This window comes from Zonotrichia albicollis, chromosome 23 (genome assembly GCF_047830755.1).
Source record: "Zonotrichia albicollis isolate bZonAlb1 chromosome 23, bZonAlb1.hap1, whole genome shotgun sequence".
NCBI lineage: Eukaryota > Metazoa > Chordata > Aves > Passeriformes > Passerellidae > Zonotrichia > Zonotrichia albicollis.
In genome coordinates, this window is record NC_133841.1 from 2,256,381 (window position 1) to 2,282,572 (window position 26,192).

At 56.1% G+C, this 26,192-nt stretch overlaps 1 protein-coding gene across 1 annotated transcript; it reads left to right on the forward strand.

Annotated features, from left to right (window-relative positions):
- The first annotated feature begins 383 nt into the window (after positions 1 to 383).
- Positions 384 to 25,501, forward strand: STARD3 (StAR related lipid transfer domain containing 3). The gene is made up of 15 exons (XM_074557468.1): positions 384 to 536; positions 7,840 to 8,072; positions 11,752 to 11,829; positions 12,019 to 12,096; positions 12,187 to 12,240; positions 12,334 to 12,451; positions 13,381 to 13,476; positions 15,352 to 15,407; positions 16,247 to 16,339; positions 17,440 to 17,502; positions 18,457 to 18,552; positions 20,084 to 20,163; positions 20,483 to 20,587; positions 21,688 to 21,781; positions 24,763 to 25,501. Exons 1-15 carry the CDS (start codon positions 392 to 394, stop codon positions 24,865 to 24,867), a joined length of 1,494 nt encoding a protein of 497 aa, XP_074413569.1. The 5' UTR covers positions 384 to 391; the 3' UTR covers positions 24,868 to 25,501.
- Positions 25,502 to 26,192: the final 691 nt, after the last annotated feature.

The window sequence follows — 26,192 nt, forward strand, 5'->3', positions numbered from 1 at the left end:
CCCCATGGGGGGATAATGGTCTCTCCCAGACCCACTGCACACCCCCAAGGAAGGGAATGGTCTCTCCCAGACCCACTGCACACCTCCATGGGGGGAAAATGGTCTCTCCCAGACCCACTGCACACACCCCCAAGGAGGGGAGTGGTCTCTCCCGTGCTCACCCCATAGACACCCCCGTCCACACGGGGATGGTTTTGCCCTTACCCCACTGATTCCCCCCCTTTGGAATGGTCTCTCCCAGCCCCACTGATTCCCTCTCCCACGAGGAATGGTCCTTCCTAGCTTTATTGATCCCCCCGCGTGAGAAATGGTCTCACCCAGCCCCACTGACCCCCCCCCTCCCGCCGTGAATGATCTCTCCCAGCCCCACTGACCCCCCCTCCCACTATGAATGGTCTCTCCCGGGTCCCCCCCACGGCCAGCAATGGTCGCTGCCGGCGCAGCCTCACTCTGGAGTTTCCCTTCCGGGGTCAGAGGTGGCGGCGGGCCCGGAAGCGGCGGCCGGCGGGACCCGGACCCGGCACCGGCACCGGGAGGTACCAAGGGAGGGACACACGGCGGGGGGGACACGGGGACAATTCGCGGCGGGCTCCGCTCCATTCCTGGCCCTGTCGGTGCCGGGCTCCGCTGGCGCAGCCTCGGTGCCGCTCCCGGTAGCGGAGCCACCGGTGGGAGCGGGACGGGACGGGGCTGGCACGGCGAGTCCTGGCCTCACGTCCGGTTACCGGCACCGGGCCTCACGGCTTGGGGAGGCCTCGGGCAGCCGCTGGGGTCCCGACACCGGTCCCGTTATTCTCCGCTCCACGGGGTCCCGGCAGCCCCGGGAGAGAGACCCCGAGCGGGGCTGGGTCGGTGCGAGGGTCCCGGGCTGGGTCGGTGCGGGGGTCTCGGGCTCTTCCCGCGGCTCCGGGCAGGTGGAGGAAGCGCCGGGACCACCCGGGGACGGTTTGGATTCCCAGCCCCGCATCCCGACCCAAATCCAGCCCAAATCCGGACCCACATCCAACCCAAATCCAGCCCAAATCCGAACCCACATCCAACCCAAATCCAGCCCCAAACCCATCCCAAATCCAGCCCCAAACCCATCCCAAATCCAGCCCAAATCCGAACCCACATCCAACCCAAATCCAGCCCCAAACCCATCCCAAATCCAGCCCCAAACCCATCCCAAATCCAGCCCAAATCCGGACCCACATCCAACCCAAATCCAGCCCCAAACCCATCCCAAATCCAGCGCAAATCTGGGACCCACATCCCAGCCCCACATCCTGTCCGAAATCCTAACCCAAGTCCAACCCCAAATCCAGCCCAAATCCCAACCAAAATCCTGACCCAAATCCAGCCCCAAATCCAGTCTCACATCCCGACCCAATCCAACCCCAATCCAGCCCCACATCCCAGCCAAAATTCCAACTCAAATCCAGCCCCACATCCCGACCCAAATCCCAGCCCAAGTCCAGCCCCAATCCAGCCCAAATCCCAACCAAAATCCTGACCCAAATCCAGCCCCAAACCCATCCCAAACCCATCCCAAATCCCGACCCAAACCCAGCCCAAATCCTGGCTGAAATCCTGACCTAAATCCAACCCCAATCCCGATCCCAACCCCCAGAACTGGGGGCTCCCAGCCCCAAAACCCCCAAATGTTGGGCTGGGCTGGGCTGTGCCTCCTGCTGCCTTTGGGGCGTAGTGAGGGGAGCCCCAAATGTCACCCCAGAGCTTTTAGGGGAAATAGAGGATCCCACAGCTGGCTCTGGGGCAAAGCTGCTTTTCCTGAGGTTCCCTGCAGTGCCAGGGGGGAACAGATTCCTGAGGGGTCTTGGTGTCCTTCTGGGGGTCTTGGTGTCCTTCTGGGGTGTCTTGGGGTCCTCCTGGAGGGAACAGGTTCCTGGGGGTCTCAGTGTCCCCCTGGGGTCTTATTGTCCTCCCAGGGGTCTCGGTGTCCTCTTGGGGTCTCAGTGTCCTCTTGGGGGTCCTGGTGTCCTTCTGGGGTGTCTTGGGGTCCTCCTGGAGGGAACAGGTTCCTGAGGGTCTCAGTGTCCTCCTGGGGTCTCAGTGTCCTCTTGGGGGTCCTGGTGTCCTCCTAGGGGTCTCAGTGTCCTCCCAGAGGTCTCATTGTCCTCCTGGGGCTCTCTTGGTGTCCTCCTAGGGGGAACAGGTTCCTGGGGGTGTCTCAGTGTCTTCTTGGGGGTCTCAGTGTCCTCCTGAGGTCTTGGTGTATCCCCAGGGTCTCATTATCCTCCTGGGGGTCTCTTGGTGTTCTCCTGGAGGGAACGGGTTCCTGGGGGTCTCAGTGTCCCCCCCAAGGTCTTATTGTCCCCCCCCCAGGGGTCCCCATGTCCCCACTTTGTCCCGAACCAACCCTTCCCCCATGCTTTGCCCCAGTTTATTTTTTGGTTTTAGTTTCGGTATCTGGGTTAAAATTGCCATTTTGTTTTGGTGTTTTCCAGGGGCTCAGACACCCCAGGGGGGTCCCCATCCCTCTGCTCCTCCAGCTCAGGGATTTTGGGGTCCCCCTGGGGGTGTCCCCAGCAGAGGGGACAGCAGAGGGGACAGCAGGAGCTGTCACATGAGCCGGGGGGAAGCGAGGAAGGAGAAGTGGAGTCACGGGGTGGGAGAAGCTCAGAGGGAGCTGGCTCATTAACGAAGGGCTCAGGGAGGGCTGGCACAGGGATTGGGGTGACAGGGCTGGCACGTGCCTTGGCACTGCCACCGGGGGTGTTTTGGTGGCCAGTGTGCTGCTGGAACCGGGCTAACGGGGTTTTGGGGTGCTGGCACTGGATTGGTGATGGTTTAGGGTGGTGGCACTGCGTTGTGGTGGCACTGGGCTGATGATGGATGTGGTTTTGGGGTGCTGGCACTGGCTGACAGGGTTTTGGGGTGCTGGAACTGGATTGATGATGGTTTAAGGTGGTGGCACTGAGCTATGGTGGCACTGGGCTGTGGTGGCATTGTGCTGATGGAGTTTTGGGGTGCTGGCACTGGATTGATGATGGTTTAGGGTAGTGGCACTGGGCTGACAGGGTTTTGGGGTGGTGGCACTGAGCTGTGGTGGCATTGTGATGATGGTGGCACTGGGCTGACAGTTTTGGGGTGCTGGCACTGGATTAATGGTGGTTTAGGGTGGTGGCACTGAGCTGATGAGGTTTTGAGGTGGTGGCACTGGGCTGACAGGGTTTTGGGGTGCTGGCACTGCATTGGTGATGGTTTAGGATGGTGGCACTGGGATGATGATGATGGCTCAGGGCTGCTGGTGGCACTGGGCTGATGGGATTTTAGGGTGGTGGCACTGGTCTGTCACCTGGGGTGTCCACTGGGTGTGATCTGTCACCCAAAATGTCCCCAGAGCTATGATCTGTCACTTGTGGTGTCCCCAGGGCTGTGATCTGTCACTTGGGGTGTCCCCAGGCCTGTGATTTGTCACTTGGGGTGTCCCCTTGGGCTGTGATTTGTCACCCATGGTGTCCCCCAGGGCTGTGATTTCTCACTTGGGGTGTCCCCAGGCTGTGATCTGTCACTCGGGGTGTCCCCCCAGGCTGTATCTGCCTCACACAATGTCCCCTGGGCTATGATCTGTCACTCGAGGTGTCCCCAGGGCTGTGATCTGTCTCTTGGGGTGATTTGTCACTTGTGGTGTCCCCAGGGCTGTATCTGCCTCACACAATGTCCCCCAGGCTGTGATTTGTCACTCGGGGTGTCCCCAGGGCTGTGTCTGTCACTCATGGTGTCCCCAGGCTGTGATCTATCTCACACAATGTCCCCAGGGCTGTGATTTGTCACCCATGGTGTCCCCAGGCTGTGATCTATCTCACACAATGTCCCCAGGGCTGTGATTTGTCACCCATGGTGCCCCCCAGCAGTGTTTGGGATGCACTCCTGGGATCACTCAGGCTGGAAAAGCCCTCCAGGATCCCCAGCCCTGCCATGGCTGAAGATCTGTCACTCACAGCCTTCAGTGTCACCCCTGTCCCCAAGCGCCACCTCCACACCATTTCTGACAATGCCTGCAGAGCCCCCATTGTCCTTCCAGTGGATGAACCCCCCTGGTGCCCACCCTGCCCCTCTCCTGGCACAGCTTGGGGCTTTTCCCTCCCCTCCCATCCCTCATTCCTGGGGAGCAGAGCCTGGCATGTGGAGGATGCTGGAATGCATAATGGAGCAGAGCTCAATAATTCATGTGTCACCCAGGAACAGGCACGTTCCCTCACACCCAGCCCCTGCTCTGAGCTCTCAGCAGCTCCACTGAACAGGGGGGGTTTGTCTGGGATTCACACATTCCTGTTTTCCCCCATAATTCAGATTTTTTTCCCTCAGGAATTGGATGCTTTGGGAGCGTCCCAAACAGCCCGAACCCCCTTGGCAAGGCTGGGGTTGGTGATGAGCTGCACCAGCGTGCTCTGGTGTGCTGTCCCCATGTCCTGCCGTGTCCCAGCACCTCACTGTGACCCCTCCTGGCATCCCTGGAGTGATGATGATGCCTTTAAAATCACTCTCCGGGTGATTTTAAAGCGCTCTGAAAGTCGGGGCGGGGCTGCCTAAGTGCAAAGCGCTGTAGGAGGGGAGGAGGAGGCGGCGGCGGCCCCGGCCAGGGGGGATCCATTATTTATCCCTCACAGATGTCCCCAACTTTTGTCACTTCCAGCCAGGCCCGGCGCAGGGAGTGCCTGATCCGAAGTGACAAGGATTCCACTCCTTCCCGAGCTCCTCGGAGAGGGAACAACCGGGATTTGACAGGAGTCCAGCTTTGTTCCCTTCCCAGCCCCAGCACAACGCAAAAACCGCTGGCTCGGGGATCCAAACTGGCCCAAACTGGGCCAAACTGGGCTGTGCTCAGCTCCTGCAGGTGCTCCTGGCTGGCTGCACATCCCGTGGGATTTACACTCCCCACAGATCTGGGCACAGCCTCGTGACATTTTTCCTTTTTCCGTGGACTCTGCAGCCTGCTGGGTGTCACCAGTGGGATTTTAAAGCTCACTGCTTTCAAATCTCCCTGGTTTAAACCTCACTGCTTTCAAATCTCACTGGTTTAAACCTCCCTGGTTTAAAGCTCACTGCTTTTAAACCTCACTGGTTTAGACCTCACTGGTTTAAACCTCACTGCTTTTAAACCTCACTGCTTTCAAATCTCACTGGTTTAAACCTCACTGCTTTCAAATCTCACTGGTTTCAAATCTCACTGGTTCAAATCTCACTGGTTTAAACCTCACTGGTTTAAACCTCACTGCTTTCTAATCTCACTGGTTTAAACCTCACTGCTTTCAAACCTCACTGCTTTCAAACCTCCCTGGTTCTTCCCAGCAGGCCCAGAACTGCCAAGAGCAATCCAGGGGGATTTTTTTGGCAACATCCTTGAGCAGTGAAGGAGTTTGTGGCCGTGGGTGACTTGGAGGTGACAGATCCCTGGCCCAACCTGTTCTGTGTTTGTGTCCCCAGCCTGTCACCCTCCCTTCCCACAGGGGCCTCCTTGTGCTGCGCTGACGGAGAGGAAAAATCCCAGCACAATGGTTGGCAGGGCTGCAGGAAAACAGCGCCGGCCTTCCAACACCTGACCCGTGCTGGGATCGTGTGCCCGGCACTGCCAGGCGGGGCTGGGCACGGGACAGCTCCTCCCCAACACGGGGCAGCTCCTCCTTCCTGCAGCCTCCTGCTCCTGGGAGATGGAGCAGCTCCTTCCCTAACACTGGGACACAGAGCAGCTCCTTCCCTGCTGCCCTCCTGCCCCTGGGACATGGAGCATCTTCTTCCCTAACACTGGGACACGAGGCAGCTCCTTTTCTGTCCCTAGGACATGGAGCAGCTCCTTTCCTGCCCCTGGGACACAGAGCAGCTCCTTCCCTGCTGCCCTCCTGCCCCTGAGACACTGAGCAGCTCCTTCCCTCCTCCTGGGACACAGAGCAGCTCCTTCCCTGTCCCTGAGACATGGAGCAGCTCCTTCTCTCCTTCCCTGCTGCCCTCCTGCCCCTGAGACACTGAGCAACTCCTTCCCTACCCCTGGGAGATGGAGCAGCTCCTTCCCTGCTGTCTCTCTGCCCCTGGAACATGGAGCAGCTCCTTCCCTCCTTTCCCTGCTGCCTTTCTGCCTTGGAACATGGAGCAGTTCCTTCCCTGCTCCTGGAACACAGAGCAGCTCCTTCCCTGTCCCTGAGACATGGAGCAGCTCCTTCTCTCCTTCCCTGCTGCCCTTCTGCTCCTGGGACATGGAGCATCTTCTTCCCTAACACTGGGACACGAGGCAGCTCCTTTTCTATCCCTAGGACACAGAGCTGCTCCTTTCCTGCTGCTCTTCTGCCCCTGGAACATGGAGCAGCTCCTTCCCTGCCCCTGGAACATGGAGCAGATCCTTTCCTGCAGCCTCCCTGGCCCTGGAACATGGAGCAGCTCCTTCCCTCCTTCCCTGCTGCCCTTCTGCCCCTGGGACATGGAGCATCTTCTTCCCTAACACTGGGACACGAGGCAGCTCCTTTCCTGCCCCTGGAACATGGAACACCTCCTTCCCTGCTCCTGGAACACGGGGCAGCTCCTTCCCTGCCCCTGGGACACAGAGCAGCTCCTTCCCTGCAGCCTTCCTGGCCCTGGGACATGGGGCAGCTTCTTCCCTAACACTGGGACAAGAGGCAGCTCCTCTTTTGTCCCTTGGAGATGGAGCAGCTCCTTCTTTGCTGCCCTCCCGCCTCTGAGACACTGAGCAGTTCCTTCCCTGCCCCTGGAAGATGGAGCAGCTTCTTCCTTCCTTCCCTGCTGCCCTCTTCCCCTGGAGCACAGAGCAGCTCCTTCCCTGCCCCTGGAACATGGAGCAGCTCCTTCCCCGCTCCTTGGAGATGGAGCAGCTCCTTCTGTCACACTGGGACACAGAGCAGCTCCTTCCCTGCTGCTCTGCCTGGCCCATCAGCCCCAGGGCTCTTTCCTGGCTGTGCAGGCTGGGATCTGTTCCCATGGGATGCCCAACTCCTGAGCTTTGCCTTCCCTGCAGAGGGAAGGGTGGGATGGATGGCTCCGTGATTTCAGGGAGTGCTCCCAACACATCCTCAGACCCTTTTTCCTGTGTCCACAGTGTCTCCATGGGGTTTGAGGCCCCTTTTTCTTCCTCCACACCATTTTTGTGGAGTTTAGGGCTCCTTTTTCTTCCTCCACAACATTTTCATGGAGTTTGCAGCTCCTTTCTTGTATCCAGAGTGTCTCCATGGGGTTTGGGTTCCCTTTTTCATCTTCTACAACATTTTCATGGGGTTTGGGTTCCCTTTTTCTTCTTCCACAACATTTTCATGGTGTTTGCAGCTCCTTTCCTGTGTCCACAGTGTCTCCATGGGGTTTGAGGCCCCTTTTTCTTCCTCCACAACATTTTCGTGGGGTTTGAAGCCCCTTTTTCATCTTCCACAACATTTTCATGGAGTTTGCAGCTCCTTTCTTGTATCCAGAGTGTTTCCATGGGGTTTGGGATCCCTTTTTCATCTTCCACTACATTTTCATGGGGTTTGGGATCCCTTTTTCTTCTTCCACACCATTTTCATGGGGTTTGCAGCTCCTTTCCATGCTGCCTTTGTATCTCCATGGGCTTTGCAGCCCCTTTTCCTACTACCATGGCATTAAAGCATGGAAATACATATTCTTTAATATAAATTAATATTAAATCTCATCCATTCCCACCCCTACCATGGCAGGGGGACACTTTCCACTATCCCAGGTTGCTCCAAGCTCCATCCAACCTGGCCTTGGGTACTTCCATGGATCTAGGGACGGTCACAGCTGCTCTGCTCTCCCTGTGCCAGGGGTGATTTCTCTGATTTCCTGGGATTCTCAGGACAGGAGCAGGCTGTGACAAGCCCTCGGTGTGTCCTGCAGGTGGCCCATGTCCCCGGAGGATGAGCAAGCCCCCGGAGCTGCAGCACGACCTGGAACGAAGCCTCCCCGCCATCGCCTCCATCAGCTCCTCCCTCTCGCAGAGCCAGGGCTTTTCCCCTTATTTCCTCTCCCCGGAGAAGAGAAAAGCCATCTCGGATGTGAGGAGAACCTTCTGCCTCTTCGTCACCTTCGACCTGCTCTTCATCTCCCTGCTGTGGATCATCGAGCTCAATGTGAGTCGGAGGAAGCAAAGCCGGGAATCTTTGCCCTTTTTCAACTCGGTTCCCTGCGTTAATTGCTCTGTTCCAGCACTCCTGGGACAGATCTTTGTTTGCTGTTCCCAGCGCTGGCCAAGGAGCCGCTGTTCTTTAATATCAACTAAAGTCCAGCTCGTTTCCTGCCCCGGGGCTGCCCAGGGTTGTTAACACCTCCCTTTGTTGGGCTGTAACAAGATCCAGGGCCTCTGGAATCACCAAATTCCCCTCCTGCTCCCCTGGGTTCGCTGCTGCAGTGTTGTCAGAGGAGCAGGGGAGGATCCTCCAGGGGCTTTGATCCCAAAATTCTGCTGCTAATCTCAGCTTTGGGAAGCTGGAGGTGCTGCTCCACCTCCCAAGGGACTGTTGAGGGGGCTGTGAGTGGTTTGCTTCTCTCCAGAGCAGCTCACAGGCTGCTCTGTTTGCTCTGTGTTGCAATAACAGGGCAAATCCAGTTTATTTACCTCAGTCCCACCAAGTCCAAATCCCTCCCTGGGCTATATTTTGTTTTGATTTCTCCCTGAACCGGCCCTGGCTGGTTTCAGGTACTCCATGTCCTCCCCTGGAACACCGAGATGAACAGATAGAAAGAACCCCCTTGAGCTCTAGGGCTGCATTTTATCAGCACCGCATCCTGCTGCTGCTCTTATCTCTCTGCCCTCCTTATCTCTGCCTGTCTGCACTCAACACACTGCCCGGACCCTGCTCAGAGCCCCCCCTGCTCCCCACCCCTTTTAGGAAAAACCATTTCCCAGCCAGCATTCCAGCCGTGCCGATGGTGTCCTGCCCGCCCCCTTTGGACCCCAGCCCCCTGCCCTTGTCCCGTTCCTGTCCCCCGGAGCTGCTGCAATTCCAGATTGCAGCCCCCAGGAGATAATCCTGGCTCGGTCACCAGGGTGATGCTGAGTGTGGGTGCTGCAGGTAGCCATTAATGAGTGACTAAGTGCTGATATTTGGGCCCCTGAGCTGAAATGCTGCATATTTAAATCCATTAGAGCAGCTTTGATATCATGACTAATGCCTTTTCTTTTTTCCTTTTTTTTTTGGTTCCTTTTTATTATTTCCTTTCGCTGGGAGATAAGCCCAGCAATTTGCCCCTCGTTAAAAGCAAACTGTAATTGTGCAGGCTGGGTGCTCTGAGATGCCTCAGGTGCTTCATCTGCCTGTGTTTGAGCTGAAAACACCCCTCAAAGTGCTTCATCCTTCCTGCAGCATCCTGTGGAGGATGTGGGGATGAGGCTCTTGGTGGTCACTCAGCAAAGCACAGCCCAGCTTCACCCCCCTCTTTTTGCCCCTTTGTTTCTATATTTATATTTAGAAATATATTTATAATTTCTATTTTATATTTTCTATTTCATATTTTCTATTTCATATTTTCTATTTATATTTATATCTTTATATTATTAGTTATATTTATAGGTATATATTATATTTATAGGTATATATTAGATATATATATTCGGTATATATTAGGTGTATATATAGGTATATATAGGTGTATATATATATTGTGTATATTATATATATAGGTTTATATAATATTATATTATATTATATTATATTATATTATATTATATTATATTATATTATATTATATTATATTATATTATATTATATTATATTATATTATATTATATTATATTATATTTATATTTATATTTATATTTTGCCCCTTTGTTTTATAATTATATATCCCAGACTGGGAGGGATCCCTTCCCAATCCCAGTGTTGAAGGGATTGGCACCACCAGTTTATTCCTCACAGCTCATCCACCAGAAACACCCCCAAAAATCATCACCCAAATATTTTCCTTCCTCTCTGCAGCATCCCATGGAGCCACACGGGGGGAAGAGGATTTTGGTGGCCACTCAGCCAAAACACTTCCCAAAAATCCTCACCCAAATCTTTCCCTTCCTTCCTGCAGCATCCCATGGAGCCTCAGAAGGGGAAAGGAGGATTTTGGTGGCCACTCAGCCAAGCTGCCCCAAGTCCTGTGGCCACAGCCCAGCTTCTCCCCCCTGTTTTTGCCTCTCTGCCCCTGGGTTTGAAGCCCTGACCCACAGGGATCCTTTCCCAGTGCTGCCCTTGGAGTGCTAGGCCAGCCTGGCTTGCCAAGGACTGGCCCCAGCTCCAGCAGCTGCTGCCTCTGCCAGCTCCCAGCCAGCTGGGCTCCATCCAGGGCCATAGCCTAAAGGTGAAGCATTTGTTCCAGTTACCTGAGCCCTGCACTTCCTCCCAGACAGCCATTCCAGCCTCCCAGGATTTATGGTGGCCACAGGAGCAGGGCTGTCAGACCCTGCGTTATCTCAGGATGAGTTTTTTCCACACTGCTGGCAATCCCAGGGTGGTTTTGCCTCTTGCAGCCTGGGCTGTGCATCCTCCTCTTCTCTCTCTTCCCTTTTTCCAGCATGTTTGATCCTGCTGTTTCCTTTCTTCCCTCAGATTTCCTGGAGCACTGCTGTGAGCTGTGGGAAGGCAGCTGGAGGGAGAAGGGACCCCTCAGTGCTTTGCTTTTTAAATCCCCCCCAGCTCCTCACAGACCCTGGCAGCCCCCACAGGAAGATGTTCAGTGTGTTAGTGAAGGTTCCTGAGGAACATTTTTCCTGTGGTTTTCCATTTTTTTTTTCCATTTTTTTCTCCCATTCCTCTGGAATCTGGATGAGGTGGGCAGGGACTGGTGGCACTGGCTGTGCTGAGCCAAGGATTTGGGTGTTGGAAATCCTCACTTAAAGGGGTTTAATGTCCCTCCTGTCCCACCTAAAGGTGTTCAGTGTCCCACCTAAAGGTGTTCAGTGTCCCTCCTGCACCACCTAAAGGTGTTCAATGTCCCTCCTGTCCCACCTAAAGGTGTCCAATGTCCCTCCTAAAGGTGTTCAGTGTCTCTTCTGCTCTTCTAAAGGTGTTTAATGTCCCACCTAAAGGTGTTCAATGTCCCTCCTGTCCCACCTAAAGGTGTTCAATGTCCTTCCTGCCCTTCTAAAGGTGTTCAGTGTCCCACCTAAAGGTGTTCAGTGTCCCTCCTGCACCACCTAAAGGTGTTCAATGTCCCTCCTGTCCCACCTAAAGGTGTTCAATGTCCCTCCTGTCCCACCTAAAGGTGTTCAGTGTCCCTCCTGTCCCACCTAAAGGTGTTCAATGTCCCACCTAAAGGTGTTCAATGTCCTTCCTGTCCCACCTAAAGGTGTTTAATGTCCCACCTAAAGGTGTTCAGTGTCCCTCCTGTCCCACCTAAAGGTGTTTAATGTCCCACCTAAAGGTGTTCAATGTCCTTCCTGCTCTTCTAAAGGTGTTCAATGTCCCTCCTGTCCCACCTAAAGGTGTTCAATGTCCCACCTAAAGGTGTTCAATGTCCCTCCTGCCCTTCTAAAGGTGTTCAATGTCCCTCCTGTCTCACCTAAAGGTGTTCACTGTCCCTCCTGCCCTATCTAAAGGTATTTAATGTCCCTCCTGCCCCACTCACGCTCCTGGTGTGAATCCCAGGGCTCAATCCAGGCAGGAAATGTGCCATGGGATCCTCCCTGGTGCTGTGCTGCCAGAGGAGCCCACACTGGATCTGTGGGACCATTTCTATTCCCTGACCTGGCCATAACCCCGAGCACTGCTCAGCTCCTTCTCCCATCAGTTTCTTACCAGCTTCCTGCTTCCTTGTCTCCCTCAGACCAAGGTGGGCATCAAGGAGAACCTGAAGGATGAAATCATCAACTACAAATTCAAGACTTCATTCTTTGATATCTTTGTGAGTATCTCAGCCTCCTGCAGAGCTCAGTGGGGCCGGGAGGCTCTGGCCTCTCGCCTTGCCCACCTCAGTGAATGGCGCAGCTTTGACCCAGAGGTTGGCACCTGTCCCTGTGTCCCTGCCCTGCCAGCAGCTGGCAGAGGGCCAGGGGCAGTGCTGACTGGTGTTGCTGGGTGTTTGTTGTTGCAGCTCTTGGCTCTGTTTCGGTTTCTGGTGCTGCTCCTGGGCTACGCCGTTCTGCGCCTGCGCCACTGGTGGGTCATCGCGGTAAGGAGCCAGCCCAGCCTCTCCTCTGGGGCTTCTCCCTCTCCTCCTTGGCTTCTCAGGCATCTGAGCTCTGTCCACTTTCATTTTCAGGTCACCACACTGGTGTCCAGTGCCTTCCTGATTGTCAAGGTCATCCTCTCCGAGGTTGGTTTCCCTGAAAGTCGCGTTGTGATTTCTCAGTGATGTTTTATTCCCTGTTTGGGTCATTCCCTGGGGTTTTCTGTTCTTTCCACACAGCTTCTGACCAAAGGGGCTTTTGGGTATTTACTTCCCATTGTCTCATTTGTCATTGCTTGGCTGGAGACCTGGTTCCTGGATTTTAAAGTGCTAACTCAGGAAGCAGAAGAGGAACGATGTGAGTATTTTTGCTCCTCTCTGGGAAGAGTTGGACAAATCCAACCAGGCCTGTTCTGGCAGCACCTTGATCTGACATTTCTGGGAAAGGCTGGCAGGGATGGGAAGTGCCTGACTCAGATCTGTTATGGTCAACAAGTCCCTTCAGGGGTAGAAAATACCAGATTATAAAAAGCATCTTTTAATTGAGGGGAGAAAAATGTGCCAGATTTCCCAATGGCTGAATCCTGCAGCCAGACGTGCTGGAGAAAAAGTGTTTGGAAACAGGGAGGCAAATGCCAGGCAGAGTGTTGGATTCCCTGTCCCTGATATCTGTGTTTGGATCTGGCTGGAGCCCTTTCCAGAGGGGCTGCTGGAGTCCCAGACACATTCTGTGGCACGGGGTGAATGATGGGGTGTGAAATTCTGTGGTCTCTGAGGTCACACCGAGCAGAGATTGGGGCTGACCTCATGCTTCACACATCACCCTGTGGCTTCCAGGGTCCTTCTAGGGAGCTTTGTCCCTCTCCCAGGAGTCACTGGCTGGGAAGTGACACCAAACTTGAGAGGGACAACATTTGTCAGGCTGGGCTCAATCAGAAATGCTCTGACTGGAAAGCACCAGAGGATGTTTGGGTCTTGCAAGGAGGCTTTAAATTGAAAAATGATCAAGTGTTTAATGCCTCTATTGGATTAGGCTCAGGTTCCAAATTGCTTCCAGGGGAAGCTCTTATTTAATTAGATGCTTAATCGCCTTTGGATTATTTGACAGGCAGAAGAGCCCATTGATCTCCGGGGCAGATAAAACATCTCAGACAAAAGCTGAGGCAAACAGGAGCTGAGGCTGGCTGCTGTCAGTGGCAAAAGACATGGCAAAAACAAGAGGGTGTTTTGGCAGGGCTGGGGTCCCACAGCCTGCCAGGGGTTAAATCCCTGTGCTCCCATCCCCAGGGTTCCTGGCAGCCCAGGCTGCAGCCTCGAGGCCTCTGCTGTACCCCAGAGCCCTCTCCGAGGGACAGTTCTACTCCCCACCTGAGTCCTTTGCAGGTAAGGTCACCTGTGCCATCACCTCACTTCCCAAGCTCATCCCAGCATGGAATTCCTCACCTCCATCATCTCTGTCCAGAGCTCTGCCTCGTTATCCCAGCCTTGGCAGAGTCTGACACTGAAAAACAGGGTCCCCTCTCAGTGCCTGCACCTGGGCAGGGGTGGCACTGCCACACTCTCCACGTGGCACCTTCATATTGGTGCCAGCCTGGGCTTGGGATTAAATGCTCTGAGCTGTGTGCTTGGAAATGCTGCCCTGGGGTGGCGATCAGGGCTGGTGGCACTGGAGAGCTCCTGGCGTGGCAGGGGGACATCTCAGTGGGATTGTCCTGCTGTGCCTGACACCTGGGATGAGCTCAGCCCTCTGGAATAGCTGTCCCAGTGTAGCTGATACCCAGGATGAGCCCAGCTCTCTGGAATAGCTGTCCCAGTGTAGCTGATACCGAGGATGAGCCCAGCTCTCTGGAATAGCTGTCCCAGTGTAGCTGATACCCAGGATGAGCCCAGCTCTCTGGAATAGCTGTCCCAGTGTAGCTGATACCCAGGATGAGCCCAGCCCTCTGGAATAGTTGTCCCAGTGTAGCTGATACCCAGGATGAGCCCAGCTCTCTGGAATAGTTGTCCCCGTGTAGCTGACCCCTGGGATGAGCTCAGCCTTCTGGAACACTTTTCCTGGTGTAAATGACACCCAGGATGAGCTCAGCCCTCTGGAACATTTTTATTTTTCCCAGTGTTGCTGACACCCAGGATGAGCCCAGCTCTCCAGAGCAGTTGTCCCAGTGTAGCTGACACAGGGATGAACTCAGCCCTCTGGAATACTTTTTTTGGTGTAGCTGACACTCAGGACAAGCTCAGCCCTCTGGAATAGTTGTCCCAGTGTAGGTGACACCCAGAATGAGCTCAGCCCTCTGGAACACTGTTCCTGGTACAGCTGACACCCAGAATGAGCTCAGCCCTCTGGAACACTGTTCCTGGTACAGCTGACACCCAGAGTGAGCTCAGCCCTCTAAAACCAGTGTAGCTGACACCCAGAATGAGCTCAGCCCTCTGGAACACTGTTCCAGGTACAGCTGACACCCAGAATGAGCTCAGCCCTCTAAAACCAGTGTAGCTGACACCCAGGACAAGCTCAGCCCTCTGGAATAGTTGTCCCAGTGTAGGTGACACAGGGATGAGCTCAGCCCCCTGGAACACTGTTCCTGGTACAGCTGACACCCAGAATGAGCTCAGCCCTCTGGAATAGTTGTCCCAGTGTAGCTGACCCCCAGGATGAGCTCAGCCCTGTAAAACCAGTGTAGCTGACCCCCAGGATGAGCTCAGCCCTCTGGAACACTGTTCCAGGTACAGCTGACACCCAGAGTGAGCTCAGCCCTCTAAAACCAGTGTAGCTGACACCTGGGACAAGCTCAGCCCTCTGGAACACTGTTCCTGGTACAGCTGACAGCCAGGACAAGCTCAGCCCTCTGGAGCAGTTGTCCCAGTGTAGCTGACACCCAGAATGAGCTCAGCCCTCTGGAACACTGTTCCAGGTACAGCTGACACCTGGGATGAGCTCAGCCCTCTAAAACCAGTGTAGCTGACACCCAGAATGAGCTCAGCCCTCTGGAACACTGTTCCAGGTACAGCTGACACCCAGAATGAGCTCAGCCCTCTAAAACCAGTGTAGCTGACACACAGGACAAACTCAGCCCTCTGGAGCAGTTGTCCCAGTGTAGCTGACCCCCAGGATGAGCTCAGCCCTCTGCAGAGCCAAGCAGGGAGATGGAATCATCCTCACTGAGAGCCCTTCCTGCTGGATGAGGGATCACCCAAAGGAAGGGAGGTGGTACCTGTGGGGTGTTGATTAACTCTGAGTTAATTGGTGCTTCCCCTTAGGCTCAGACAACGAGTCTGATGAGGAAGGTGTGGGGAGGAAGGCCTTGACAACTCAGGTAAACAGGGCCTGGCCCTTCCCTCAGCTCCAGCTGATCTGGGGCTCCCCAGTCAGGTTTTGCTGCTCCCCCATTCAAACCCTTCAGCTCTGGGGACTCTGGCTGAGCCCTCTCTGTGCCACCACCCAGGAGGGGTCATCTGAGCCCCCCAGCTTTGTCCCCCTTCCCCAGAGCTGTGTGCTCTCCCTGCAGCATCCCACAGGGACCTGTTCTGTCTGTCCCTTCCCCTTCCCCAGGGCTGTGTGCTCTCCCTGCAGCATCCCACAGGGATCTGTCTGTCCCTTTCCCTTCCCCTTCCCCAGGGCTGTGTGCTCTCCCTGCAGCATCCCACAGGGATCTGTCTGTCCCTTCCCCTTCCCCAGAGCTGTGTGCTCTCCCTGCAGCATCCCACAGGGATCTGTCTGTCCCTTTCCCTTCCCCTTCCATCCCTGATCCTTTGGTCATTCTGGGATGGGCATCACCTCACCTGTCCCCTTGGCTTGAGGTGTTGCCCCAAAACCTGGCTGGGCACAAGTTTTGTGCCCTTTTCCAAGAGATCCTGCTCCTGTTGTGGCTCCTCCAGGAAGGAAACTGCATATCCCAGAGCCCTTTTCCTGCTGGAAACCTTCCTGTAAGGCAGGAGCCATCGGGAGCAGCTGGTGTGTGGATCCCAGCCAGGGCGGGGAGCGTGACTTGGAGCTCCAAAATGAGGCCTCTGTGACCCAAATTAAGAGATTTCTGATCCCCTTTCCCTCTGCCAGCCCTGGGAGGGGGGAGCAGCCTCACACACACACACTCCTCAAGCTTCCTGCACACCCAGCTAATGAAATCTAAAGGTAAAATCCTCTTTTTTTCCTCAGGAAAAGGAGTATGTCCGACAAGGCAAAGAGGCCATGGAGGTTGTGGACCAAATCCTCGCTCAGGAGGAGAACTGGAAGTTTGAGAAAAACAATGCAAGTGTGGTGTTTTTTTTTTCCCTCCCCAGCTGGCAGAGGGCATGGATGGCTTAGCAAAAACCAGGACAAACGAGGCTTTGGAAACCTCCTTGTGCCATGAAAAATTAACAAGCGTTACAATTACCTGATTGAATTAGGAATCTATTCCAGTTCAGTTAAATGTAAAATCCCCCTCTTATTTAATTAGACCTTTAATTGCCTTGCAGTTTGACAGGAGAGGGCTTTTCCCTCCTCCCTCTGTCCAGAGGGTGGGCAGGGGTGGCCAGGTCACCTTTGGGATGCAGAGCAGGGCAATGTTGGTCCTACAGCTCAAATCCTGCCCTTGCTCCACGGCCAGGTGGCTTTGAGCCTGCTGGGGGCCCAAACTGGAGATTTGGCCCATGTGGGGCTCTCCAAAGCCACTGGTGTCCCCCTTCCCCTCACCTGGAACCTGCAGTGTAAATTTGGGATGTGGCTCTGCCAACTCCAGACTTTTCTGGGGTGCACAGAGCTCTTTTTTCTCCCTGAAGAGTGGAGAGAAAGAGGAAGGGTTTGCCCCCCAAACCCAACCTTGTTTCACAAAGTTCAGAGACAACTGGAGGGTGTGAATCCTGCAAACTGCTGTCTCATCTGCTGTTTCAAATTCCCCTGTCAAGTGATCCTTTGTCTGATGCCAAACTAGCTGGGCAGATTGTTTTCTTTTTCCAAAGGGGGATGGATTTAAATAGACTAATCAGAGTTTAACACAGGGCTAACGATGAAAGGTTTTCATCTGCCCAGCCCCTCCAGGGAGGCTCCTCTCAGCCATAGGTAACACCAGCAGCTCTGGCAGCAAAACCCCCTTTTTGCACCCCAGTGCTGCTACAAAGAGAATGTGACCTTGACGTGGGGTTTGCAGCCTGGCACGGGGTGGATTCTTTTTCTGTCTCATCCCTGCTGCCTCTCTGGATATTGTTTTGTTGATGGAAATTTAGGCACGGCCAAGTGAAATGTGCCTGGGGTGGTTTCTGTGCTGCTTGGTGTGGGGAGCAGGGGGTGACAGGAGCCTCAAACTTCACCCTAAACAGACACAATCCCTTTTTACTGATAAAACCACAACTTTCTCATCTCTTGCACAGGACTTTGGTGATGTTGTTTACACTTTTGAAATCCCTTTCCACGGCAAGACCTTTATTTTAAAGGTGAGAACATCCTCGGGCCCATTCCTTGCTGTCTTTGGCATGGGGGGAGAGGCACAGCTCAGCTTTCAGCACAGCTCAGGCTGCAGAACACGCTCCCTGTGCTTGAGACAGATGAACAACACTGGGGAATCTCTCCAGGAAAACCCCTTGGCCAGCAGACAAACTCCCCAGTAAATATCCAAGGCCCCAGACTGCACTGGTAGAATCGGGAGCAGGTGACTGCAAGACTCGCTTCCAACCTCAGCATCTCGGACTAATCTGACCAAGGAGGCTAATTGGAACTAATTGCCAGCAAGGCCAGGGCTGAGTGTGCCTCTGCTGCTGCCTGGCACCGGGCAGAGCAGCTCAGAAGTGCCTTGCTCTGTGCCCTCTCCCAGGCTGGAGTGCCTTGGCTGGGAATCACGTTTTAATGAAGCGTCGGTGCTGCCGTGGCTTTTCTTTGTTCCAGTGCATATGTTGCCTCGCTGGCAGGAGCTGCCAGTGGAGCAGCTCTGTGCTCACCAGCAAAAGCTGGATGGTCCCACTTTGCTGCATGAGCTGTTTGCCTCTGAAGATCCCCTGCTCCCGTGGGGATCGGGGGGGAATGGAATGGATGCTGTGCGTGCTGGAGCTTGGAATGGCTTGGGGGAAAAAAAACCAAAACAGTCAAAAATGCAACTTCACGAAGCAATGGGGAGCTGATGAGGATGGGAGACAGGCAGAGAGACAGGCAGAGCTCAGTGACTGCCAAATCCTGAGGTCTGTGTGTCCTCTCTGACCTCACGTGTGCTCCCCTGGGAGCTCTGGGACAGAGAGGTGACAGCCATGGTTTTGCATGCAGCGGAGCCAGGCTGCCCTCACCCCTCCCCTCACCTGCATTCCCACTTGTCCTTTGTGTTTTACCCTGTTTTCCTTAAAAATAACCCCCCCAAGGGGAGCAGAGGGGCTGGCTGACTGCTCTGGCTGTGTCCTCAGGCTTTCCTGCAGTGCTCCCCTGAAATGGTTTACCAGGAGGTGATTCTGCAGCCCGAGAAGATGATCCTGTGGAACAGAACAGTGGCAGCTTGCCAGGTGAGCGTGCTGGACAAAGATGGCTTAATCACAGGAGCTCCTTGGAGCGTTGAGAGCTGGAGCTTCCCCTTCCAGCACAGGCTGCTGGCAGGGCTGGAGCCGAGCTGGATCCCAGGCACCGAGGCGTTAAATCTGCGCCGCTCATCCGTGCGCTCCAGCCGGCTGCACGCCTGGGCCCGGCCAAGAGCCCGAGAGGTGGGCAGGGACAGGGGCCAGGGCTGAGCCAGACCTGCTGGGGAAGGGTCTGAGCCTTGTGGAAGGAGCTGGAGGTACCTGTGCCCCCCAAAAACTCAGGAGATGAACACACGCACAAAACACTCATTGCCCTCTGCCCCGAAAGATCGGTGCTTGGAGGCACAATGTGAGCAAATCTCCCTTCTTTTGAGAGAAGTGGGCAGGGACAGGGGCCAGGGCTGAGCCAGACCTGCTGTGGAGGGTGTGTAAACCTCATGGAAGGAGCTGGAGGTGACACCTGTGCCCCCCAAAAACTCAGGAGATGAACCCACGCACCCACAGCTTGGCCCAAAAGATCGGTGCTGATTTAGGGCTGTATCCCCTTGGTGTGCATGCTTGGAGGCACAATGTGAGCAAATCTCCCTTCTTTTGAGAGAGGTGGGCAGGGACAGGGGCCAGGGCTGAGCCAGACCTGCTGGGGAAGGGTCTGAGCCTCATGTAAGGAGCTGGAGGTGACCCCTGTGCCCCCCAAAAACTCGGGAAATGAACCCACGCACAAACCGCTTCCCTGGTCCAAAAGATTGTTGCTGATTTAAGGGAGGGGCTGTATCTTTTTGGCATGTGCAGGCTTGGAGGCACAATCTGAGCAAATCTCCCTTCTTTTGAGAGAGGTGGGCAGGGACGGGGGCCAGGGCTGAGCCAGACCTGCTGGGGAAGGGTCTGAGCCTTGTGGAAGGAGCTGGAGGTGACCCCTGTGCCCCCCAAAAACTCAGGAGATGAACCCATGCACCCACAGCTCGGCCCAAAAGATCGGTGCTGATTTAGGGCTGTATCCTCTTGGTGTGCAGGCTTGGAGGCACAATCTGAGCAAATCTCCCTTCTTTTGAGAGAGGTGGGCAGGGATGGGGGCCAGGGCTGAGCCAGACCTGCTGAGGGGGGGTTCTGAGCCTTGTGGAAGGAGCTGGAGGTGACACCTGTGCCCCCCAAAAACTCAGGAGATGAACCCACGCACAAACCGCGCATTGCGCTCCAGCCCAAAAGGTCAGTGCTGATTTAGGGGAGGGGCTGTGGCCTCTTGGTGTGCAGGCTTGGAGGCACAATCTGAGCAAATCTCCCTTCTTTTGAGAGAGTTGGGCAGGGACAGAGGCCCAGGCTGAGCCAGACCTGCTGGGGGTCCTTGTGGAGTGGAACTCAGGAGATGAATCCACGCATGCACCACTCGTCACCTTCTGCCCCTAAAGATCCAATCCCAGTGCTGATTTATGGCAGGGGCTGTATCCTCTTGGTGTGCAGGCTTGGAGGCACAATCTCAGCAAAATCTCCCTTCTTTTCATTTGTTTCCCCTGCCTTTCTCCAGATCTTGCAGCGGGTTGAGGACAACACGATCGTCTCGTACGACGTGGCGGCCGGAGCTGCTGGCGGGGTGGTGTCCCCAAGGTCAGTTCATCCCACACTGCCCCTAAACACCCCCCAAACCACGGGGAGACCCCTCTGGGAATGCTCTGAGCTGCTGGGTCACCGTGGTAGGGCTGGTTGGCCGTGCAGGTAACGCTCCCAAGGGTGGACAGCCCCTGAAATTTCCTCCTGGCAGCATTTTCAAAGCTGCAAACCTCACTCGGTCAGGCTCCCAGATATCTTGGCTGTGCCTCCCTGTGTTGACACAGCCCTGCCACAGCCTCTCCCAGCAGCCCAAAGAGAGGGATCTGCCCCCACCCTCCACATCCCTGGTGTGTTTTTGAGGCCTTTCTTTGCTCAGGGATTTCGTGAACGTGCGTCGGATCGAGAGGAGGAGGGACAGGTACGTGTCCTCAGGGATGTCGACCACGCACAGCCTGAAGCCTCCGCTCTCCAAGTACGTCAGGTGAGAGGCAGGTGCTGCTTTTTCAGCTGGGATCACGCATTTCTCCAGAGCTCCAAGCTTCACTGCAAGCCCTGCTGCCTTGCTGGCAGGATTTGCAGGAAGCTGAGCTATTTGTGAAGCCTGAACCTCGCTTCCCTTGTTCGTCTCCCTTTGTTTGAGAAACTCTCTGTGCTGTCAGCGCTGCTGGGGCGTTTCCCAGCTCAGGGGAGTGGAGGTGCTGACCAGTAACAAACTCTCTCCCAGTCCCACATCCTGTTTATGTAACACTTAATTCCCAAACAGGATTTTCTGAGGGGCAGTAAACAGCTGGATGTGGCTCTGAGCCTCTCACATGCCTTTTGCTCCTCATAAACTGAATTTGAGGCATTGAGGGATGAAAGGAGGATGGAGCAGCTCCCAAAATCTCAGCAGGGCTTTGGTCTCTCCCCCTCCAAAGGGAAAGGCTGGTGATGGATCCCAGCAGGGTCAGGCTCATCAGACAAGGACTCCTTGTTCCTGCCAGGGCCCAGCTGTGCTGCTGCACACTCTGACTTCGGTTTTCTCAATAATCTGGTTAAAGTAATTGACATTTTATCTCAGAGCTGTTGGAGCTGCCTGAGTCTATTTAGGAACTGGGGGACTTCAGGGCCTGGAAAAATCCTTTAAGGAAGGCACACAGCAAAAATAGAGTGTTCTGAAGAGGGAAGGGAAATCTGTATTTGGGCTGTGTGTGCACAGCTCCCGTCTCAGAGACAGATCAGATGGTGCTGAGAAAGATCTGGGGGCTGGAGTGACAAGAGCTGAGCCTGTCCTGAGCACACAGAGCTTCTTGGGACCTCTTGGGAAAGCTTCCCATGAGGAGCAGCTGGCACAGTGCAGAGGCAGAGCTGCTGCTCCACCAGCAGCCCTGGCACGGGCACTGCCAAGGCACCTGTGGGAAAGCTGCCCTGCCGTGCTGGCTCGTGCACCTGGAGCCAAGGCACACACCTTCCCAGGCTCCCAGCATCTGCTCCTGCCCCTCTGGGCTCTGGGTTTTGCTGCCAGGCTCAGCTCCACGTGGTGCATCCACAGAGAATGCCAGGCACAATTCCAGCCCGACCCTCTCGGCTTTTCCTGCACAGGGGTGAGAATGGACCTGGAGGATTCATCGTGCTGAAATGTCCCAGCAATGCCAAGGTCTGCACCTTCATCTGGATTCTCAACACGGATCTGAAGGTAAAAGGCAGTTCCTGGGTGAGGCAGCTGAGCCCCATCCCCAGCACAGCCCAAGGCTCTGCTCCAGCATCCCAGCAGCCACACAAGGGGCCCCTGAAGGGACTCAGGTTTGGCAACTGAGGGGTTAAACTCCTCCAAAATCTCCCTCCTTTCCCTCAGTGAGACTTTGGGAAGCTTTTCCTTATTTCAGGTCTCTCTCAGGGGTTTCAGTTCTGAGTGCAGGATGGGGTGAGAGGAGTTTTTAATCCTCCTTGCTGACCAAACCCACTTTGAGTCAACTTTTGTGCTGGAGGGCAATTCCCTGCTCCAGACCCCCCAAAATCCTCCCTCACCGTGGGGAAAACGAGCTGCCCCAGCTCCGGAGCTATTTGTGGAGCTGCCTGTCCTTGCCGGTGTCACGGAGGGACCGGGACAGGGCGGGAACGGGAACGGGAGCTGAGCTGGCTCCGTTCCTTCCTCCGCCGAGGGTTGGCGTGGTAACAGCGCTGCCTCAGCAGCACAAAGGCTCCATTCATTCATCCATCCATCCATCCATCCCTCGGCTGTGCTGCAGCGCTGCTGCCCCCTCCTCTCCCCTCCCCTCCCCTCCCACGGCCCCTTCCCCTCCCCCTGAGCGCAGCCAAACGCTTTGGGAAAAGGTTTGGGAAGCTCCAAGAGCAGATCGTGCCCACCCTGTTGTGCCCAGGGGTGTTTTCCTCCCCCCCAGGGGTGTTTTCCTCCCCTGGATCCGGTGCCCAGCACGGTTTTGGGGCAGGGGGATGGATAACAAACCCCCCCCGTGATGGGGCTGGGGAAGAAAAGAGTTTCCTTGTCCTTGTGCTTGTGCCGGCACCGCCTCCGCCGTGGAAGGAATGCCGAGCTATTAATAACCCCCAAGTGCTCCCAGCGCCTTCCCCAGGGGCTCTGCCAGCCCTGCCAGACCCCTGGGCAGCTCCTGGCTCTTCCCTTCGGCCCTGGGCGAGTATTTATAGCCCGTGGTTCATCCCTTCCTGCTCCTCGGGGGTGGGAGCATCCTACACGTGTGTGTTTGTGTGTGTGAAATGGACCCTGGGACAGCGGCCTCGCACTTTCCCTGCGCCTGATCCGAGGGAAAACCTGCTCCAGAGGGAAAACCTGCTCCAGAGATAAACCCCCCCCCCCTCCAGAGGGAAAACCCCCCCTCCAGAGGGAAAACTCCCCTCCAGGAAAAGATCTGGGGTGCTGGAGCACCCCAATCCCATGTCCTGTGCCTGCCTGACCCTCAGGATCGTTCTCCACTCATCCCTCTCTGCCCCTGGAGCATTCCCAGCCCTGCCTCAGCTCCCTCCTCCCCTCCAGAGCCAAGGATTATTATTTTTATTATTTTTTTCGTGGATCTCCCACCTCGGAGCCGAGGCCGAGGCGGAGGGGGGTGAGTCGTGCAGGGCTTTTTTAGAGGAATCCGAGCGCGTTGCTGCAGTTCCTCCCCCGGATGGGATGGGATGGGATGGGATCGGAGCTGCCCGGGAGCTGCAGCTCCGCCCAGCGGTGCCTCTGCAGCCCTGGGGTGGGACAGGATGGGGTGGGAAGGGATAGGGGCAGCCCCAACCCTCATTCATGGCTCCTGCATCCCTGGAATGGGATGGGAAAAGATGGGGTGGGAAGTGAGTGATAGGATGGGGGCAGAGCCCAATCCCAACCTTCATTCATGGCTCCTGGATCTCTCTGGGGTGGGACAGAATGGGGTGGGAAGGGATGGGGGCAGCCCCAAACCTCATTCGTGGCTCCTGCATCCCTGGAATGGGATGGGATGGGGTGGGAAGTGAGTGATGGGATGGGGGCAGAGCCCAATCCCAACCTTCATTCATGGCTCCTGCACCCCTGGATCCCTCTGGAGTGGGACAAAATGGGGTGGGAGGTGATGGGATGGGGGCAGAGCCCAATCCCAACCCTCATTCATGGCTTCTGGATCTCTCTGGGGTGGGACAGAATGGGGTAGGAAGGGATAGGGGCAGCCCCAATCCTAATTTGTGGCTCCTGCATCCCTGGATCCTTCTGGGATGGGACAAAATGGGGTGGGAAGGGTTGGGGTGGGGGCAGAGCCCAATCCCAACCCTAATTCGTGGCTCCTGCATCCCTGGATCCCTCTAGGGTGGGGTGGGATGGGGGCAGATCCCAGTACCAGCCCTCATTCATGGCTCCTGCACCCCTGGATCCTTCTGGGATGGGAGAAGATGGGGTGGGAAGTAATGGGATGGGGGCAGAGCCCAATCCCAACCTTCATTCATGGCTCCTGGATCCCTCTGGGTTGGGATGGGCAGGATGGGATAGAGGCAGTCCCAACCCTAATTCGTGGCTCCTGCATCCCTGGATCCCTCTAGGGTGGGGTGGGATGGGGGCAGATCCCAGTACCAACCTTCATTCGTGGCTCCTGCATCCCTAGAATAGGATGGGATGGGACAGGATGGGGTGAGATGGGGGCAGAGCTCAGTCCCAACCCGCATTCATGGCTCCTGGATCCTTCTGGGATGGAAAAAGATGGGGTGGGAAGTGATGGGATGGGGGCAGAGCCCAATCCCAACCCTCATTCATGGCTCCTGCATCCCTGGATCCTTCTGGGATGGGAAAAGATGGGGTGGAAAGTGATGGGATGGGGGCAGAGCCCAATCCCAATATTCATTCATGGCTCCTGGATCCCTCTGGGGAGGGGTGGGATGGGGTTTATTGGGGGATAGAGCCCAGTCCTAACCCTCATTCCTGGCTCCTGCACCCCTGGAACAGGATGGGATGATGGGACAGGGGACATCCCCCAGCCCAGCCCTCACCTCTGCCCCTGGAGCCCCCCAGGCCAGGCTGGGTGCAGCCCCCAGCCCCAAACCCTGGAAGACCCTGGAGCAGGACGGCACCAACCCCCAGCCCTCATCCATGGCTCTGTGTCCCTGCAGCCCCCTAGGGTGAGATGGGGACAATCCCCAGCTCCAAATGGTCCCTCAGGGCCTCGTGTCCCTGTCCTGTGTCCCCAGGGTCGCCTGCCCAGGTACCTGATCCACCAGAGCCTGGCTGCCACCATGTTCGAGTTCGCCTTCCACCTGCGCCAGCGCGTGGCCGAGCTCTGCTCCAAGCCCTGAGAACCTTCCAGAACCTTCTCTGCTCTCTGGGCCAAGCTCTGCCCAAGCCCTGAGGACATTCTGGCCCTCTCTGGCCATGGGGACAGGAGCCTGCACCCCCCAGGCAAGGAGGGGTCCCCTCAATACCAGCCAGGGGGGCTCAGCCTCTCCTCCCACCAATGCTCAGGTGGGCTTGGACCCGACTGTTCTGTGCCAAATCCCTGCCCTGGGGGCTGGGCAGGGTCCCCCCTCCCCAAAATCAGGTTGGGGGCTCAGCTGGCACCCCCAGATTGGTGTCACTGAGATCCTCAGATTGCTGTCAGTGGTACCCCCAGATTGGTGTCATTGGCACCCCCAGGTTGGTGTGACTGGCACCCCCAGATTGGTGTCACTGAGATCCCCAGATTGGTGTCAGTGGCACCCCCAGATCGCTGTCAGTGGCACCCCCAGATTGGTGTCACTGTCACCCCCAGATTGGTGTCAGTGGCACCCTAGATTGGTGTGACTGGCACCCCCAGATTGGTGTCACTTGCACACCAAGATTGCTGTGACTGGCACCCCAGATTGGTGTCAGTGGCACCCCCAGATTGCTCTCACTGGCACCCCCAGATTGCAATCACTGGCACCCCTCAGCTTGGTGTGACTGGCACCCCCAGATCGCTGTCAGTGGCACCCCCAGATCGCTGTCAGTGGCACCCCCAGGTTGGTGTGACTGGCACCCCCAGATCGCTGTCAGTGGCACCCCCAGATCGCTGTCAGTGGCACCCCCCTTTTGCTGTCCCTGCTCCCCAGTTCCCTGAGGAAGAGGGGGCAGAGGAGGTGCCCATGTCCCAGCTGAGCCCTGTGCCAGGCTCAGCGCCTCAAGGCACAATTTGTGACACCCCCAAACCCCCCTGGCTCCGGCTGAGCCCCCTCATTCCTTCCTTCCTTCCCTCCTTCCTTCTTTCCCCAAGCTGCAGCTCCGGGCGGAGCCAGCGCGGGATTTGCCTTAAGCAGAGACTTTGCTCCATTTTGGGGGTGCAGGGGGGGGGGGTTTGGGGGTGGGGGGGGTGCGGGGGCGGCTGCAGCTCCTCCCCTACCTGTGAGCTCCATGTGAGCTCCGTGTGCTGCTCTAAAAACAGCAGCAGCAGCAGCAGCAGTGTGGGGGCTGCAATGGGGATGGGGGGGCACCCACAGCCCCCCCCCACCCAGGGCTCTCTGTGCCCCCCCTGGGGGTCTGGGGGGGTCCGGACCCCCCCCCTCCCCCCAAAATTTGTGGGGGATGAATTAAAGCCTTGCACTGTTTGCAGGTTTGGGTTACCTGTGTGGGTTTGTCAGTGAATGGAGGGGTGGGGGCAGATGTGGGG

Excerpts from the sequence above, each read along its gene's own strand:
- STARD3 (XM_074557468.1), top strand. The coding sequence starts at position 392 with ATGGTCTCTCCCGGGTCCCCCCCACGGCCAGCAATGGTCGCTGCCGGC. Across the intron at positions 12,097-12,186 it reads GCCACTGGTGGGTCATCGCG|GTCACCACACTGGTGTCCAG; the intron begins GTAAGGAGCCAG and ends TTTCATTTTCAG. Across the intron at positions 13,477-15,351 it reads CCCACCTGAGTCCTTTGCAG|GCTCAGACAACGAGTCTGAT; the intron begins GTAAGGTCACCT and ends GCTTCCCCTTAG.